The sequence below is a fragment of the Antrostomus carolinensis genome, unplaced genomic scaffold, assembly GCF_000700745.2.
Source record: "Antrostomus carolinensis isolate BGI_N321 unplaced genomic scaffold, ASM70074v2 scaffold2723, whole genome shotgun sequence".
NCBI lineage: Eukaryota > Metazoa > Chordata > Aves > Caprimulgiformes > Caprimulgidae > Antrostomus > Antrostomus carolinensis.
This window is the reverse complement of record NW_010302926.1, coordinates 11,626-31,571: the sequence shown is the minus strand read 5'-3', so window position 1 is coordinate 31,571 and position 19,946 is coordinate 11,626. Positions and strand designations below refer to the sequence as shown.

Genomic DNA, 19,946 nt, shown 5'->3' with positions numbered 1-19,946 from the left:
GGGCTTTTCCAATCGAGGCAATTCTGGGATTTATAGTGCCATTTAGTTTGGAAGGGACCTCTGCAGGCCATCTGCTCTGATCACCTCAAAAAGTTATAACCATGACAGAGTGCTATACTCTCTGCATCGTGGCTTTCAGCTTAGCACGCTGGTAACTGGAGTAGCAGGTTGTGGTGTCTTCCTTAGCAGCCAGTGGCATCTCTCAGGGGAGCTGGGCCACTCACCTGGCTCTGTTCCCTAGCAGCAGGTCGCTGCTTCCCTGAAGGCTTTATACGACGGGTTTATCTGCAGCAGTTTTGGGCACCACAGAATAAAAAGGATCTAAAGCTGCTGGAGAGTGTCCAGAGGAGGGACACAACATTGGGGAAGGGTTTAGAGGAGAAGGGTATGAGGAGAGGCTGAAGGCGCTTGGTTTGTTCAGCCTGGAGAAGAGACTGAGAGGAGATCTCATGGGGGTCTAGAACTTCCTCCCAAGGGGCAGAGGAGGGGCAGGCGCTGATCTCTTCTCTCTGGCCACCAACGAATGCCAGGAGCAGAGGGAATGGCAGGAAGATGTGGCAGGGGAGGGTGAGGTTGGCCATGAGGAAAAGGTTCTTGAGGCAGAGGGTGGTGGAGCACTGGAACAGGCTCCCCAGGGAGGTGCTCATGGCACCAAGCCTGACAAGATGCCAGAAGCATTTGGCCAACATGTGCCCTCAGGGACATGGTCTGAATGTTGGGCTTGTCCTGCGCAGGGACAGGAGTTGGACTCCATGATCCTTGTGGGTCCCGTCCCACTCACAACATTCCATGAGCCTGTTTTGGCCCAAGTGTCAGTCACTGATGCCTCAGACAGACTTACAGTTCTTGATAAAGGTTCATGGAGTTTGATAAGTTCCTGGACCAAATTCTGCCTTAAATAATTTTAAGAGGTGTGTGACATTTGCTGTGTAGTGTTGTAGGCTCAATATCAGGCAGCAAAAACCTGTGCCAGCTGCAACTGCTGTAATTCTTCACAGCCAAGAAAAACAATGGGGGGGGGGAAGAGGCAGGACAAGAAGTCAAGTGTCTGCATTTCCCATTATATTCTTAAATTATGACTTTGACAACTGTTATGAAAAACTACTAGAAAAAAATGGCTGTTACTAAAATGTTGCTAGGAACTGTTTTCAATGAATGTGTATTTAGGCTTTTGGGTTTAAAAGTGAAGCCCTAGAAGTATCATTTTAGTGCTTGCATTTTCTTCTTTTCCAAAGTACCTGCAAGGTATTTTTTTGGACCTTATCATCTAGAATATCTGGATAAGGCTCTTGGTTGGACTAGAAATGTGTTTTGGAGCAGGGTTTTGTCAGGTTAATTTCATAATAAACAGCCTTAATCTGCTTTCAGCGTTGTATGTATTTAAAAAAGGAGTGGGATATAAACCAAAGTGAGTTAAAAGAAAATTAATGATTTTTTTTTTTCCTTGAGGGAATTGCTGTAACTAATGTTTGGCTTGTTTAATCTGATGACAACTGTGTGTAGCTGTTGCACACATAGCTGCTCTGTAGATCACTCCCAGCCTTGAATCAAGATGCACTAGATAAAGCTTTAAAAAGGATCTATATTTAAAAAATCATACTGTAAACAAAGGTGATGTCTTACATGGCTATTAAATGCCAATATTTTAAGATTATTTCTATTAAATTGCAAGTATTCATAATTGTGTAATCAGTTAGTGAAAAAGTGAGACCAAATACTTGTCATTCATGTTTTTTCCTCTTATTCCTCCTGCCAGGATTTTCTGGTGTCATTAAGATCATAATATGAATTGTCCAGTGCTGTGGGTTTTTGTTTGTTTTCTTTATTAAGAGAAAAAACAGCCTTCACCACTCCACAAAATTCCTCTGGCATTAATTAAATGCTTTATTACTGAATGAGTAACAAATCTTTCAGTTGTCTAATTGCTGAAATTATTCTTAGTGGAATTCATTCAGGCTAGACAAGGGTTATCCTCTTTGCAAATTATGTTCAGCCGTGTACAGCAAGGGAACACATGATGTAAGCTCCTTCAAATATCTTGCTGCCAAGTAACTTCAGTCAGTGTCTGGGCAGGAGAAGACCTTTGGCATCTACCTGACATGTGGGTGAATGTTATGGTGTCTGGCTTCCTGTCTGTTGGATCTATTCTAAATCAGTTTCTATTTGGAGTGAATGAGTTCCTAATTTATACATGTTAATATCAACAAAGCCTGTTCCAATTAGAGTTTGAATTGAATTGACAGGGGGCACTTTATTTACTTCAGGGTTCGGTAAGTTACGTAGCAGGTGCTGAAGAAGGAAAATACTGTTTAGCTTTATTGTCTAAACTATGCTGACTGACTGGACTACTGATGATTTGAAATAACATGTAATGATCTTCCTTTTTGCCCTTTTTTTCCCAGTTTGGTGGCAGGTAAGGAGGCATTGCAGTTGTGCTCCTGTTTGGACTGCTCAGAAGGATGGCAATATTGCTGCCCAGTGAATCAAGGACATAGGCAGGGCTATAAACAGCCAATCTACTTTTGTATCGAGGCCTCTGGGCTGTAATCAGCTTACCCTCCATTTGCTTAGTGTGCCAAGCAAACCCGCTGTGGCAGAGCGTGTGTAATGGCTTGTTCACACTGTCCTTTCAGAAAGTGTAAGGGCTGCTTAGCCACATGCCCACCTTCTGCGCTAACGCTGGTGTAGATAACAACACTTTCCCAACAGCTGTTTCCTTCTCTGATTTCCTGAACAACAGGTGATCCCTGTGTGTTTGAGCCAGAATTATGGGATTGTTTGACAAGCTGGCGGGATGGCTTGGGCTGAAGAAAAAGGAGATTCACGTTTTGTGCCTTGGCTTGGACAATAGCGGCAAAACAACCATCATAAATAAACTTAAACCTTCAAATGTAAGTAGCCTACTTAGCTCGCTGTTTATGTTTTCACTGCAGAGTTGATGTTTGTTTAAACTGTTTTTGCATGCTGTTATACTAAACGTGACCGTGAAAAAGATGTGAAGAGCTTTTTGATTTAGTTCAGTAGAACAGATGTATTTTAAGAGTTTCCAACTAACTAAAACTAAATGCAGGCACCCACGTGCATATTACAAAAACGTTTCCCAAAAAACACTGTTAATGTGGTATGTTTTTCTAAGATCACCCAATAAGGAAGGGTTTATGATGGTTGAAATCGGGATCTGAAAGAGTTTTCTTAAGTTACTTAAATAATTGCTACAGGATAACAATTCCAAGTGACGTGTCAAACACGTAGGATTAATGCAGTCATAACACAACTTGTACTTGTCTACATTTATCATGTTTATTTTCATCTCTTCCTGAGAAATTATAAGTATATAATAAATAATAAACTAGGAAATAATCTGAAGCTGCACACTTAATGGTGACTTCAGCACTTTTAAAGCAGAATAGCTTTCAAAGTAAGTAGCATTTATACCTACAGTTCATTCATCCAGTGAAAAGTGTTTCAGACTATTAAGAGTGCATAGTATTCTGAGCAAAATTTGAAGTAGGATTACCTTGTTTCTAGGTATGTTTATGGAATAGAAATAGATAATTTTGGTAGGCACATTCAAAGCCAGAGGCGTGTGCATCTTGTTTATATGCATCCGTGATTTCTGCTCTTTACATCAGGACACAGGTTTTGTTTTTTAATTTCCATCGAGCTTTCAAGAAGGGTACCACTGGATATTGTTTAAAAGTGTAACATAGTAAAGACTCTGCTTCTCTTCCATTCTTCCACTGAAAATTAAATAGATTTATAAACAAAGACTATAAGCTGGTTACTATCTGCTGCCAGTCGTTTGAGGGAAATGCTACAATTTGTACCAGGCAAATTATATATTTATGTAACTTTTGAGACCTTTATTGTAGCAGGGTTTTAATGTCATGCCTTAAGCAGTAAAGGATTCCTAACTAGAGTTGAACGCAGACTTCAAGATTTATCACAATAATAGGTATTAGAGAAGGTCCCAAGGGAATTGCACAAGTAGAATAAATAGAATTTGTTTGCTTTACTGCAAATGGTGTAATGAGAGTTTACTTCTGAATGTTTTCATTTAATGTGATGCTTTAGGAGGGTAGCTTTGCATACAACTTGTGTAAGTCCTACCCTTGTAAGGTATGACAGATTCTCTAATGCACAACAAATGTCATTAGATCAGATTTGATTAAATTGTTTATTTTTAGTAAGTTCAATGGACAGATGACTTTCAGCTTTGGATCAACTCAGTCTTCTTAAGAAGAACTGCTGCTTTGCCCTAGGAGCAATATATTAGGTGTCTGGCAAATACAAGTGCTTCTCCATCTGTTTGCAATTGTTTCTTCTGGGCCTGATAAACACATTTGAAATAAATGTTAAAGAAATAACAACTCTTCTACTCTGCACGAATTTTCCCTTGGTGACAGGAACTGTTGACTAACCTGTTTAGAGTGGTGGAATGCCATTTTCATAATGAAGCTGCAGGTGAAGAAGCTAAGCTTGCTGCAGTTGTATGCAAGGAGTCACCTGCTTATAGTGGTTTTTAATAAGGGGCTCTAGGAAGTCTGTAAAAAGATTGCATGTCACTTTCTTGGACAGCTCTGTAATCTAAGGAATGTGACTTTTCCTCCTGCTCAATATCAATGCTTCTTAAAGGAGCTATTCTGTTGTAGCTACTTAGCTCTTAGGTTCCTTGCCTAGCTTAGCAGTAAACCTTGTTTCCAGACAGATCTATTAATAATGCTTTATGTTTTGACCATTCCTCTGTGGTAACCGGTATAGCTTAGCAGTAAACCTTGTTTCCAGACAGAATCTATTAATAATGCTTTATGTTTTTACCACCATTCCTCTGTGGTAACCGGTGATTTCTTCCCGTGGTCTAGTAGTTTGAATAGCACTATGGTTAGACCATTGTGTAATGTCTGCTGTATAATTCCCAAAGTCAACTAGACTCCTGGGAGTATGGCCAATCTAATATCTTGATGGAAGTACACCCTCTCTGATCTAAGAGGCTTAGGGTATTGCACAGACTTGTTTGGATTGACATTGTGATTTCCAAAGAGCACAAGTATTGTGAACTTTGACCTCAGTCCTAATCTTCAAGCTGCTGCCTTCCATGTTAACCTATCTCCTCTTTATTTTATAGGTAATATCCACACACATGTGTAACACAGACGAATGTAAAGGGTGGGATCTCACTCTTGAGGCTAAAATGTCTTCAGTGCTCTTGTCCAGTAGCATTCACTGTATTTCCTAGAAAATGCAAAACCTTGATTTTGAATTGCTGTATTTTTGTGGGAACTTGTTAAATATAAAGTTTCTGGATTTGCAGAAAGATTTCTTATTACACAGTTTGGGGAAAAATAGATCTGTACTGTATTCATGTTTCAAATATATTTCAATATTTGAAATTCGGGGGATTGGACTAGATGATCTTTCGAGGTCCCTTCCAATCCCTATCATTCTGTGATTCTGTGATTTACATTTTCTAACTTGATTGTAAAATTTGTACTTTCTTTCCTTTAAAGGCTCAAACTCAGGACATCGTTCCAACAATAGGATTCACTATAGAGAAATTCAAGACATCGAGGTAGTAGTTTCTTTCACTTTCTGCATTTAGCAATAGTAATTAATATACAATAGTTGGACTTAAATGCCTCTTTCAGTGGGATGTAACTGAGTGTAATGTGTGGTGGTATAATGATGTGACATGCAGTTTGGCAAAATGTTGTTAGTACCCAGGAGCTCTAATCATGATCCAGGACTGACAATGTTAGAATATATTGTATGTTTTGAGCTGATATAAAACTATGTATGTGTAAAACAAACAAACAAAACCAAAACAGAAAACCAATAGTGTGTATAAGCATCTGATTTCTGTCTGTTAAGAATTTCAGAGCAGGGCACTGTTACAGACTTGAGGAGAGACAGTTGCTCAGGTGGTAACCTATAGTCCATTAAGCACTCTCACTGGAGAGACTGAAGAGATTGCAGTCTAACCTAATTAAAGGAAAAATGGTGGCTATGGCATTAGCAATGTAAAGATGGCAGGGTCAAAGGTCAGCCAAAGGAGGAAGAAATCATTAGTTGATTGAAGGCTAAGATTTAGAAAAGGAATGTTGTGAGACAAAGATACTTCGAGGAGGTAACATTAGATATTATTTTATTATTCTGTAGCCTTCACAGTGTATTTTTAATGGGTGCAGTTAGTCTGCAAACCAAGCAACATACCCCGCCAAATGAGAGATCTGCAAGAAAATAGTTTATTCCTTGAGCTGATGCATGGGACAGGTTTCATATTTTTATAGGTTTCTTATTTTTATAGGAGGCTCAACAACTGTGTTGTGTCTCAGTAAAGCACATGAGACGGGTATGAGGTTTGGCTGTGAGAGAATGTAAATCGATTTATATTGCTTTCCTTTATTCTGATCTTGTAGTAAGAGAGGTGACCTGCAAATACACCATGTAGAATGATTAAACAACCAAACAAACCCACAACCCAGCCCAAAACCTCATTGATTTAATATTACAATGGAAACATTGTTTGAGGGTTGCTAATAACTATAGGGGGCAGAGCAGCTAGTCTAGAATCAGATCATGTCTGGACATAGAGCGGAAAGGATGTTTGGAGAGTTTCCTTTTCTAAACCTCCTCATTTTGGTGTGGCCTCCACTTAGGGAGCTGTTTGAAACAGGAAAGCCTAATATGGAAATCGGTGTTGCCTCTGCAGATATTTCAGGAGTGGATCAGAATTTTTTGTAATGTTCTTTGAGCTGACTTGCTGTATTTAGCGTTTGGGTGAAATCTCAAAGTTATGAAGACTGCCCTTTGTAGCTTGGTCACCTGAGGTAACCTGTTATTACCAGAATATGATTTTTTTTTCTGAAGGTGGATTTTTTAAATTTTATTGTTTTAAAAAGCCTTTTATTTTGCATAAAGAAACCTTTGGATGTTATTGGTGCCTGTCTAGGGACAGAATTTAAAACAGGCTGTGGTTGAAGTCATGGCTAATCTGAATTTCATTTACTTAACATTATAAATAATATTCGATACTAACGTGATAAAAAGAGAGGCTGAATGGAAGCTTATTTCATATTTAATGTAACTTTTTATAATTGATTTAGTTCTTTTATTCAGAGAATAAACAAACACATTTTCCTTTGTGAAATATTTCTATAATAAGACCACAAAACTGGGTAGGATAGTTTGAAGGAAGATAAAGTAACCAAACTTCCTTTGGGAATCTTTCCAAGTTGATTTGGATTGAAGTTGATCTGACTTTTTTCTGTCAGGGTAGCAAAGAAAATAGTTTGGGTTTGGGTTTTGTTCTTTTTCTGTGCCTCATACACTTCCTTTTTTGCAGTTTATCCTTCACAGTATTTGATATGTCAGGTCAAGGGAGATACAGAAACCTCTGGGAACATTACTACAAGTAAGCTTATTATTTATTTTAAAGCATTTCTGTTCGTATTAGCTGTCTTGTACATTATTTAAACAGAAGTCTGATGATATCTAGTGGTTAGAAATGATTCAGAGAAGACTTAAACCTGGTGTTTGACAAAAGGTCTTTCTGGGTAAAATAGAACTTTTCTTTCTGTTCTAAAAAATGAAAATTTTTATATGCAGTTAATCAGCATGCTTTTGGGGACATCTTCTTGACTTAAAGACTGAGGGAGCATACTAGAAAGAGGATTTAAATGTTGAAACCTGAAAAACAATCTTGTAAGAGAGCACTGACATGGGTTAGGTTTCCTATTTTTCTGTTCTTCTGCAGGTAAATGACTTAAGACCCAAAAGATATTGGTTGATGGCTGTGATTTTTAGAGGTGAGGGAAATTAACCTCAGAGAATGAAGCACATGTAACTAAGAATTTGACCCAGTATTCTTAGTTGTTATTTATTAAGCAGGATATTCACTGTACTTTCTAACACTGTGGTATTGCCTGATTGGTAATAGGCACCATTCTCTGTTTTTCTAGCTTCCAGTGAAACTTAAATCTTCATTTATGTTGTCTCATTGTTATTCTGTAATACCTGCTGCTGACCTAAATAAGGTGAACAGTAGTAAACCACACAGAAATAGCTTGGAGAAATAAATAAAATCTGAAGATTATAATACTGATTAAATATTAATATTTAATGTGATAGAGCTTAAAGTATCCTTTAATTGAAGATTAACACTTCATCTGCTTTCTGTGCAAAATATGTGTTAGCAAATTGAAAACTTGTTGTGTGGGTAGATCATCTTCATTGTTCCAGAGTGCTAGATGTCTCCCAAATCTTTTGGATTTCAGTAACTGATGCACCTTAGGCTGCTCCCAAAATGCCAGCAGACTGCCTCATGAGCAAAAATTTTTTGACTGCTGTATTTAATGCAGTAACTTATCCTTTGTGTGTTATAAACATCTTTTTTTCTTAACAGCAAGGGATTTTCTTAGGTAATGCTGACAGTGAAATGTGCACTTGTATCCACCTCTGTTCCTGATCCAGTGCAGATGTCACACACTTAAGATTAACTTCTAAGAAAGAATAATATAAAAATAATAATGTGCTATTCAGTTTATAAAGTTAAGCAAGATTTAATTTAGCAAGAATTGCAAAATGGCAGTCAAATCTAATCAACTCTGGAGCTTGCCCTTTTCTTCTGTTTGGCTTGAAACAATCTTCTAGGATGTCCTCAAAGTACACTTGCCTTAAATATATGTACACTCATGTTGTGTCCCTATTACTGTTACTTGTTTGTGAGGTTATTTTTTGGTAGTAAATGCATGCTAGGACTCTGATTCCACTAGGAAAATACTATATGCTTATAAAAATTACTTAGGTATTTTCAGCTGATAGGCAAAAGCTTTATTTGCTATTAAAATTCTTCTGTACTCCAAAAAAGAATGGACCTTCTCATACAGTCTTAGGCTGGTCAAATTATTTCTGTTTTTCAATAGGTCTAGGACTGTTTCTTAGCAAAATACAAAAGCAGCTGGTGCTGCAGGGTGAAGAATGCATCCATAATGCTCTCTCAGAGAAATGGAAAATGAAGAAGTGAATATTACATTAAAATATAAATTAAAAATACTTTTTGTGGGTGTTTATAACTGTTCATCTGAATTGGTCAGACTTTATTTTGCTTTCAAATAAGTTTCAATAAATGGAACGTCAAGTCATAAAATATCACTCTAATAGCCTGAAATGAGTTGAATAGTTACATATATGTTGTGACTGTGGTCATATTGCCAGAAAAATTTCTTTATTGTTTGAAATAGTTGAAAGTTTTTACCCGTTATTCAAAACAAAAGAAAGATCCTGTTTGTGCAGACTTTTATAAAAGTTAAATTTATCTGCATATGCCTCATTGATAAACAGCTGTGGACACACAGTTTTTGCTAAAAAGGTAGTTGACCTTTCTCTAAATAAACTTGCTTTAGTGTAGGAAATAAAGAATTTCTACAGAAATTTATCTTGATATTTTCTCTGTCTGTCTGACTACACTGTCAGAATAGCAGTTGGGTACATTTTCAGAGTTCATTTTTCAGCCTCAGTAGTGAAATCAAGGTGTTCTGATGGGTCTGTGTAGGCTGAACCTTGTATGAGTCACACAGCCAACAACCTCATGTCTCAAAAAATTATGCAGGTTACCAAAAGACTGAATTTCAGAAATAAAACTGGATTCAAATGTTAATGATAACAACAGAAATTAGAGGGAAGAAAAATCAGGTTTGTTTGCACTTTTTTAGGAGTTTCTTCTGAAGCCTTTTCTTAATCACAGTTTAAGAGAACCTATAATTTGCCTCTTTGCTCTCTTTATGTTATGCAGAGAAGGCCAAGCCATTATTTTTGTCATTGATAGCAGTGACAAATTAAGAATGGTTGTGGCCAAAGAAGAACTTGACACCCTTCTGAATCATCCAGGTGAGGAGGCTTTTTTCCCCTTCTGTCTCCATATTTGTTATGTTGTCTTAAGAAAAGCCCTTATCTGACACATTCTGTGTTTTGAATACTTTGCAAATATTTTAGTCATTCATGAATACTACAACAATAATAGTCTTCAATAAGTTTGGGGGGTTTTTTAATACCTATTCACATTTACAAACTTGATCATACGTCAGTTGGATTGGTCTCTGATTAATAGATCAAAAGTTGCATTGTTTTGAGGAAGAACAGACTTGGACCCTTTGGAAGCTGGAGAGCCTGTATGTGATGACGAACACATACAAAAACGTATCTCCCTGCCTGGATTTTTCCATGAAGACAGATAATTCTTTTAACAGAACTTTTAATTTATTTTTTTCATCTTCATTATCTTTTATTATTATGCTTTATCAGAAATAAGGAGGGGTAATTATACCAGTCAGTTTCAGTTGCTTATAAAAGGATACATGGGATAGCAGAGGATGTGAGAGGATTCATGATCAGGGAGGTTGGTTTTAGGGTGTTTGTTTTGTTTTTTCACATGAGGCTACACTTTTTTAAATTAAGTTCTGAGATCAGTAAATTCTTTGCCATTCCATATAGTCAACATTACTGGAATGTTTTTGCAAGCAATATGCAATTTTGATTTTCAGCACTTCTGGTAGTTGCTCTGACAAACCAGGTTATAACACTACATGCAGGAAATGTAAAAGTTAAATAATGCTGTAATTTCTTATTTATTTATTAAGCTGGTAGAGACTTAGCTTGTGAGGTTACCATGCTGAAATTAAGAAAGGAGAAACTGACTTGCATTTCCAATCAAGACAAGTAGTATGTGATAGGGACAATTATGTTACTGTGATTTTATTTTCCATGGAGACTGCCTATAATACATCAGTTCATCAACAATGATGTGGTAGCTGTGTGTGAGCTGACTGGTCCCTCTTTGTTTCATGTCCAAGGGTCTGGGCCGCTTCAGATGCAGAAAAGACAGTCTTGCAAAGGTCAGAGGGAAGGATGAGGGTGAACCAGAGGCTGCAGGTGGATTTCATAGAGGCCAGGGAACTTTGTACCAAAGCAGGCGTTAACCACAGTGGTAAAAGGTGGTTCTGTTGGTAAATGGAAACCACGCAGGTTGTCAAGGGTGGGAAAGTAAAGACTGCTGGAGTGAGTTAGTAGTTAGAAGGCAAAAGAGTGAAAATTTTAAGACTGAGGAGATGCAAGCTTAGATGGGGCTTTTCATTTAGGCATTAGTAAGTTATTAAATCTGATCTAGCAGATCAGCAGGGTTCAGTTGATGTGTTTGTGTCTTCCAGTTCTGAAAGACCATGGCTCTGACCACCTAGTACCTTCCCTAGAACCAGGAAAGGGCAGTTTTGTGTTTCTGCCTTGGAGCTGCTCAGCTGAAAATGCAGCAACAATGTTCCTGTGTTATCATTCTGAATTTTGATAGGTTACATCTAAGAGAACCAAAGAGAATAAAAAGTTCTTCTAAGAGTAATGTTTGATAAAAGTAGCTGTTAAAAGAATCAATATATAACTGTTTTACTGTATCAACATTTTTATTTGTATTGCTCTTCTGCTTTTCTTCCTGCATGCCCTACTGTCTCCCCTTCTCAGCTTCTGCCTTTGGGAACCTCCTGGAGTGGTTTAAATTTGCATGTTTACTTAAGGTTTAAATGGATGCAGGATAACAACCTTGAATCAATTCCTGTCTGAAAATCTTAGCAATCCTTCAGTAAAACAGTTCCCTCTCTTTTTGCTGGACTTTGGTTGAGGTTGTCAGGTGAAAGGGAACGTGTACTGTGAAGCATTAGCGGGGCTAGAAGTCGTGCTAGCTGCGACTGTTTTGTGAATCAGAACTATAAATTATTTTTACTTATATAAGTGAACACTGCACTCTACAAATAACAGCTTGTTTAATGATCACTGGGGGCTTGGGGGGCAGGTTTTGTTGTTTTTTTAATCAAACTTCATTCTTCAGCATTTTGCAAGATGGTAGTGTGTAGGTTACTTGGTTTAGATATTGACTCTTGGGTCACTTGACCTCCAGCACATGCTTCTAAAATAAACAGAAATTCCTATAGATTTGAAACTCTCTGTATAAAATTACACATCACACATATCTAGTGCCTGGGATTTTTTTTTTTTTAAATGTGTTAACTCATAATTACTTGCAACTAGAAAACATTAGTTTCCATTAATAACTGTAAAAAGTGGGGCAGGGGAAATACTGCATAGTAGGAAACAATGTGATAAGGCATTTCTGTGACCACCACTTTAGCAAACATCTTGAAGTGTAGATTTATGAGTCTGTGTGTGTAGGTTGTGCCCCTTTTTAATTGCTTTAAAAAAAAAAAATCACTGAGAATTCCTTGATTAACTTGTCTGTTTGCATATGTGATGTCAGCTAATTTCTGTGGTTTTAATTTATCCATAACCTGCAACCTGTGGGTACCAGAATTCATTTAGTTATACTAGAGATGAATGTAAAAGTTTAAATCAGGAGACACCAGAGCTGTTCAACTATGGAATCAAAACAGAGAGTTAATGATACTCTGGGCTTGTATTTTGAGGCTTTTAATTTGTGTTAGGGGATACGGGAGGGGAAAAAAGCTCCAGGGGTTCAAACCACTTCAGCATTGACAGTTTGGGGGTTTTTGATTTTTGTTCCCCCCTCCTTCCCCCCTACTCCCCATCAGGGGCAGTGGGCTTATGTTTGAAGGTTTTAAATAAATCTTTAGCTTGTTTCTTATGTGAAATAACCTGTTCTTTAAAAAACAAACAAACAAACAAATTTTGTTTTACTATTTTAAAAAAAAACAAACCTGTATAGCAACATTCACCATAGGAGGATTTTTAAGTTCTTTTCCCATCAAGAATTGATTGATAGAGTCAAATCTAGATTTTCTCTAATCTTGTAATTCATCCTTTGTTTAAATAATACAAAAAATTTCTTACAGTTAGTCTTGGTGCTGGTGATTTTTTGGCAGTTTTACATCTCTCAGGTTGAACAGAGTATACTTTGTTTCCTTCCAGTGACTCTCTAGTCTTTTGTGGTAATCAGCAAGGCTTATGCTTGTGAATGTGTAAGTATGCCAGAAATTGCCAGTGTGCTTGGTTTGGTCTGTAGTTCTCGCTGCTAGCTGAGAAGAGCTGCTGGAAAATAAATCCTTCAAGTGAGGGTAGGATAAGGGATGTCCAGACATGGGCATTGTTTTCCTATTTTATGAATTTTATGAAGTCATGGATGCTCTCCAGGATGCTAAAAGCATAATTGAGACTACCCTTATGCAACTACTGTTGTGAGGCTATCCATAATTTTTCTGTCCATTTTACACATCCAGTCCTGACTACACAGAGATGTGTGATATTTGTAGGCAGTTGTTTGATCTCCTGCTCCTCAGCTTCAGCGGGAAATTATACCTACAGCTTGAAATGTGTGTATAAGGTAGGGGGAGAGGGGCTGGAGGATCCCAAAGCCTGCCAAAAAGTTTGTGAGCATTCTTGAGGCATGCATCAGAGGCCATGTGACCCAACAGTGTGCATCTTGGTAGGATTCAACCTTCAGAGAATTGCAGTTATAGGGGAGCAAGATATCTTCCTGTATTGTTTGTAGCTTATTACATGTAGAGATTAATAAGTGTTCCATAATGCCATGATAGTTCTGTTTCTGCTCGTGCCTAGATATTAAGCACCGTCGACTGCCTATTCTCTTCTTTGCTAACAAGATGGACCTCAGGGATGCAATATCATCTGTGAAAGTATCTCAGTTACTGTCATTAGAAAACATCAAAGACAAGCCCTGGCATATCTGGTAAATTTCCCATTTTCTACCCTTTTATTGGTATTACTTTGTAAATTCATATTTTAGCTCCATCGTGCCACTCAGTATTGTATATAACATAACATAGTTAACATAAATTAAATCAACCAGATAAAATGCTGTGCTGCCACGTGTGGAAACAGTAGTAATATTACAATACTTGCTACGAAACTCATTTTAAACACACAATGCATTCATGTAGACTGTGTCTTGAAAATTTTCACAATAGAACTGTTACCCAAATAATGAAATGGAGGACTTCTAGTGAAATCAGAAAGCAGTCTTCTTATCAGAAGAATAGCTGCTGTTATTTTTCGTTGGCACATTGAGTAGAATTGTTATCGGAGTGCTGCTGCTAGTTTGTCTTGCAGGTTTCAGAGTATCAACAATAAAACCTTTAGAATTATTTTTTTCCCCACTCTACAGATGCTTTAGTAAACTACTGTTGAAAGGCCATTTAGTAAACTGCTCTCATGTGAATTCAGAGGGACACCATACTCTTCGTATCATGTAATGTTTGAAGGGGTTTTTAGTTGTAGGAGGTAATGTCTTTTCTTTCTGAAAGATGTAAGCTTTCATGTAAGTAGAATGATTTTGTGCCAGTGTTCACAAGGAAAAACCTCTCCTTTTATCAGAAGTGTTTTACAGAAGTTAGACTTTTGTCTAATTAAAGTTCTCGGGTACGATAAATAAAAGTTAAATCAGCAGCTAAATGCTGCTGAAAACTGCAGACTTTATTTTAGGCCCTTTAATATTAAACTTGATTACCTGGGCGTTGTTTTGGGCTCACTGCTTTTTGTCTTAGAAGTTAAACTGATGAATCCTCAGGGCTCCTTGAGAGATAATTTTATAGCTAACCACAGTAGCAGTTCAGATTCACTGCTGTGCTGGTTTTTGTAAGCTGAAAAATGACAGGCCTTTAAACAGCTATACCCCTGTGATTAAAAAGGCAGATTTACACTGTTCTCAGTGTAGCTTAATATTAATACATATGAAAGGATGCTCCTAAGGTTGCTGTTACAATGAAGTGTGTATGCACTATGCTTTCTTCCTCCAGTACTCCAGCATTCTTGTTGTGTACAGGAACTGCGTGGGAGGATGGTTGGACTTGATGATCTTAAGGATCTTTTCCAACCTAAGTTTGTCGCTGTTGTTGTAGGTAGTAAACAACTTTTATAGCAAAGTCTGAGGAGAGAGTTACCAAAGTGAAGGTACCGCAGAACAAGGTGGCTGGTTTGTGTGGGAGCTCTTCCACAACCCTTCACATTCTAGGAATGATTCCTCTGCCTTGAAACTGAAATTAAAATAGATCACACCTTGAAGTGGTGTTTCCATAGTGGGAAGGTACTCTAGAATGTATCATTTGAGAAGCAGCCTTCTTCATGTGAACAAAACTTAAGTAAACTGGACTTGATGCAACTTTGCAATTCTGTAAATTACAAGTATAGTGATGACTCCACTAAAACTGGTATTTTTACAATGTTTTCATAATTTGATTTGTTGCCTTCAGTGCCAGTGATGCTCTTAAAGGAGAAGGATTACAAGAAGGTGTGGACTGGCTCCAAGGTATATCATATGTAATTCTCTTGCTCTATTTTCATTTTGTTAAACTTTTTTCATTTTTTTAAGGTTTTTTCTTTATCATTTCCTTTGTTTTCTTTCTGTCCACTTCTGCTGTCAGATCAAATTACACAGTGAGTACTGATGCTCTGTCTCATATTTGCCTTTCATTTACCTCCTTAACATCACAAAAGATCACATCAGTTTCTCTGACAGAAGTGTGTACTATGAAACAGTAATGCATACTCTTGCAAACAGTGTAACACTTCCGTGTAAACAGTAATAATACCAGCTCCTGTGCTTCAATTTATTATTGTGGTAGTTCAGTTTGTCCTTTAATTTATTCTATTGTCCTGTCCCAGTTTTCCATAACTGAACGTTATGTATCAGGAAATGGTGAGTAAGCAGGTTACAAAAATAAGCAAAGTACACAGACAAATACACTAGTTTCAATTCTTCAACTTCAGTTCTTTAATCTAGAGCCAAAATAAGAACAGCTGACATTATAACGACCATAGCACATGCAGACACTCATAGCTATGTAGAAAATTGTAGATCCAGCTTAGATGATATATTACATACACATTTTTATTTAGAAACTTGGTATGGATGCTGTATAACCTTCTGTTGTATGTCAGTAAGGATCTGGTCTCTTTTGTCCTCCTGTGTGCTGCTAAATGTATAGAACAGTGAAGTGTGGCATTGTTTTGGTAGACTCATTCTAATTTTAACTCCCTTATTTACGTCGCTTACATGGTGAGTGTATTAGGTAGCGTCCTGCAATCTGAATCTGCAAGGCACTGTCTCTGTGCTGGCGTGTTTTGTGCTGTGGTACCCGCTAGATGTCAGCGATGCTCCAGAGTCAGTGGCACTAAACTCCAGTCCTTCCAAACGCAGCTAAATAACATCCAACATTATCCCTGATTTAACATGTCTTCATTTATCTATGGCTACCAGACTGTCCTTTCTTAATTAGAAAGAGATGGGTTATTTTCCTGTGTTATTACAGAATACAAAAACATTTGGTCATGTTCTCAGAGGAAGGGGTACTAGCCAAAAATAGTCTTTACAAAGAGATTTACTGCCCTACAGAAGAACAGTGATGCATCCTCCTCCATCTAAAAGAGTTCTGTGGTGGGGAACCAGCATCCTGCTACTGAGTTTCCCTCACTGCTGTATCCTGTTCTCATAGAGGCAGATTCCAAATCACATACTTTTTCCTAATTTCTGATTTTGTAATATTTTCCTGTGATTTTCAGGGTCTCTGCTTATCTTTGAGGAACCTTCTAAGTTTCAATTCAAATTCTGAGTTGACAGTTTTGTATGTAGCTTCAAGCTACTTAAAAGGATCTCAAATGGTTGTCTAAATATCTTCTGACAAAATATTTAAGTTGTAGATATAGATTTTTAAGCTCAGTAAACAGGTGCTTCTGCTGTCACTCACTTACATAGCACTTCATAGCTGTTCACTTCTCACAGATTGTTAAATTTCTTGGGAAGTGACTGGGCACTGGTGAGGCTGCACCTCAAGTACTGTGTTCAGTTTTGGGCCCCTCACTACAAGAAGGACATGGAGGTGCTGGAGCGTGTCCAGAGAAGGGCAACAGAGCTGGGGAAGGGTCTGGAGAACAAGTCTGAGGAGGAGAAGCTGAGGGAACTGGGGTTGTTGAGCCTGGAGAAAAGGAGGCTGAGGGGAGACCTTCTGGCTCTGTCCAACTCCCTGAAAGGAGGGTGGAGAGAGGCGGGTGTTGGTCTCTTCTCCCAAATAACAAGTGACAGGACAAGAGGGAACAGCCTTAAGTTGCACCAAGGGAGGTTTAGGTTGGATATTAGGAAAAAAAATCTTCACTGAAAGGGTTGTCAAGTATTGGAACAGGCTGCCCAGGGAAGTGGTGGAGTCCCCATCCCTGGTGGGATTTAAAGGACGTGTAGATGTGGTACTTGGGGACATGGTTTAGTGGTGAACTTGGCAATGCTGGGTTTATGGTTGGACTAGATGATTGTAATGGTCTTTTCCAACCAAACTATTTGATGATTCTGTGATTTTCTAAGCTGAAATTTTTCATGGATGGGCTTTTCCTAAAACTTTCCTTTAACTCCCTGTCTCAGTGTCCCCAAAAGTTTAAGAGGGGTTGGGTTTAAACTGCATTATTGCCTAAGCACGTGCAGTTTGACAGTTATACTTTTAATGGATGAAGAGTTTGATATTTCAACAACAAATTTTTCCTCTTCCTCATTCCTAGAGCACTAGATGGAAATACTTAGAACAACTCTTAAATTATAGTGGTCCCTAAATCACAGCCTGTGGATGCCACAAAATTTAGTGGAGGAAATGACACCTGGTTCAGGAATGCACAGTTCTCCTTGTCAACAGCCATGCTTTCCTTAGTTACCTTTTGCAGACCCATTTCAGGTAGTTCACAGATTTGGGGCAGCAGGGGCAGAAGGTGTTGCCTTTTTTTTCCCTAGTGAAGGCTGAGTTTGTGTATTCTCCTATTTTGTAATGGGATTACTATTGCAACAACACATCATTGGTAGGATAAAGCTAACTTGTCTCATAACAGTCTAAGCCAGGCTCATGTTCCCTATTAGTGAGAGAAATTGTGCTGATTTCCACATTGTGTGATGGGGATGCAGTACATTTGTGCTAACCAGGGAAATTTGAAGTGAATTGAAAAGTGGCAATCAGGCAGCAGTATGGACAAGTGTGGCTGCTGAGAGCAAAGGAGTTTTCATGTGAGTTATTCAAAACAAACTTCACATTTTTTGCTGTTGGGGAGTTAGTTCATGTTCAGTTACGTGGGAGCTGAAATGTGTACAAAGAACTGAAATGTGTACTTTATAAAGCAAACTTACAGGCCTTGTTCTCATCAAAGTTACCTTATAAGCCCAAAAAAGATAAAAATTGGATTGTATCAAAGTCTTCTCGTTTAATTAGCAACATTTGAGGGAAACAACTTGGCTGTAGAAGAATTTCAGAAGTGGATGAGAGAGCAAGTTGAAAACTCCAACTTCATTGTCCCTCATTCTTGTAACTATGCCAGAATATCTATTGGTGTAGTTCTGTAACCTGGACAATACTGGGTTATGTTTTCAAAAAGCAAAATACAGCAAGAATTCATCTTGTGTTAAGACTAGCTGTTTCTTTTTATTAACAGATCAAATCCAAGCAATGAAGACGTGAGAGATTAATAAAAGATGTATGGCGTTCTTTTACAAACTTTGTCATTAGGTGTACAAGTTCCTCGGAAAGGAAGAATGGTTGAAAGAAAATGAACACTTCACCTAAAACATACTGTGTTGAATTGTTTCCTTTTAGTATCTCTTCCAGGAAAACTGAATGTAGACAACATAGCACCTCAGGTATGCACATTGATGAGTTAAATTGAATCTTGTGACTGGAGAGCATATTTAAAAAAAAAAAAAAAAGTGTTAACAATAAATATCTGCATTCATTTGAGTTTTAGGTGATAATTAGCCATCAGGAAATGCCCCTCTGTTTTTTGAGAGGGCACCTTTTGACTAAATGGGAATTTCTTATTTTTCTGAGAAAGAATAATCAGTACTTCCTGAAATACAACTGCATGAGATACCTACTGATTTTAGGTGCCCATTTTTAGGTATCTCTGCAATTTTTTTATTTGTAAAGTTTGATGTTGGGTTTTAAGTAACCATCTACAATAGGCTTCTAGAGGAATATTTTGATTTATGATACAAGGATTCAAATATTCAGTGTATTTGTTATAGATTATTGCAGATGTTTTTAAGGAACTGCTTTTAATGAAATGTTATTGTTTTTGTGATATGCCATGGTTATATTTGCATTCTCATCAATAAAATTCAAATATACAACATGCCATGGATTCGGTTTTTAACTTAAGTATGTTCATTTATGGTCTTTGCATCATAGAGATTTTTGGTTTTGTTAGTTTCATTTGGAATATGTTTTTCCAATGGAAATAGCACTGTATACTGTAATAAAATGGCATCTCTTTTGCCAAGCTTTTTTTTTAATTGCACATATTTGTTACACTTTCTAATAAACTAGGCTGCTCTTCCAGATACTTAAGGAACATATGGTTGAAAGTTATCTTTTGGAAACACAGTTAAGGGACAGTTCACTAGTTTACTGTGTCATTAATATAAAATGTGTCTTTTGTTGTGTATAAAAACTGGTTTACTTTGGAGAATAATTTTTAATAAACTTTCTGACTTCAAAGATGTACCAGAGGTAACAAATTAAGCCAATGCTAAGAACTTTATTTTTTGTCATGCCACCTCTTCCCCTTTAATCCCTCCTCCTTTGTCGGAGGAACAAGCAGACTGGTACTGGGAATGCTGAAGACTGTATTTAACTGAGTGATTAGTTGATTCCTGTGGGAGATGTAATATGTAGGTCTTGCAAAAGCTTTTTTTTCCCTCCCTTATTAGCATATAAAACACAAACATTCTGTAAGCTTGCCTTCTAGGGCTCACTCAACAGAGCATTTGGACCAAAGGGACCTGCCTGAAATGGTAGAACAGTTTCATGTAGTTTCAGTTATAATTAAACAGTTAAAATTAACTCTCCTGCTCTGTTAGAGGGAACTAAGTCTTACTGCAGAAAAACCTTTCTTACAGGATGCTGTAATTCTGACAGTTCAGTTTGTCGTGGAAGTATTTACCTTTCCTGTCT

General features: G+C 37.6%; 1 protein-coding gene across 2 annotated transcripts; it reads left to right on the top strand.

Moving 5' to 3' along the window:
• The first annotated feature begins 2,737 nt into the window (after positions 1-2,737).
• Positions 2,738-19,177, top strand: ARL6 (ARF like GTPase 6). Of its 2 annotated transcripts, XM_010163907.1 has the most exons (8): positions 2,738-2,891; positions 5,508-5,569; positions 7,343-7,411; positions 9,791-9,885; positions 13,573-13,702; positions 15,222-15,277; positions 15,393-15,405; positions 18,430-18,682. In XM_010163907.1, the coding sequence occupies exons 1-8, from the start codon at positions 2,769-2,771 to the stop codon at positions 18,461-18,463; spliced, it is 582 nt and encodes a 193-aa protein (XP_010162209.1). In that variant the 5' UTR covers positions 2,738-2,768; the 3' UTR covers positions 18,464-18,682. The 2 variants fall into 2 exon arrangements, with proteins under 2 accessions (XP_010162209.1, XP_010162210.1); XM_010163908.1 differs by lacking the exon at positions 15,393-15,405 and having other exon boundaries at positions 2,739-2,891; positions 18,430-19,177.
• The last annotated feature ends 769 nt before the right edge of the window (positions 19,178-19,946 follow it).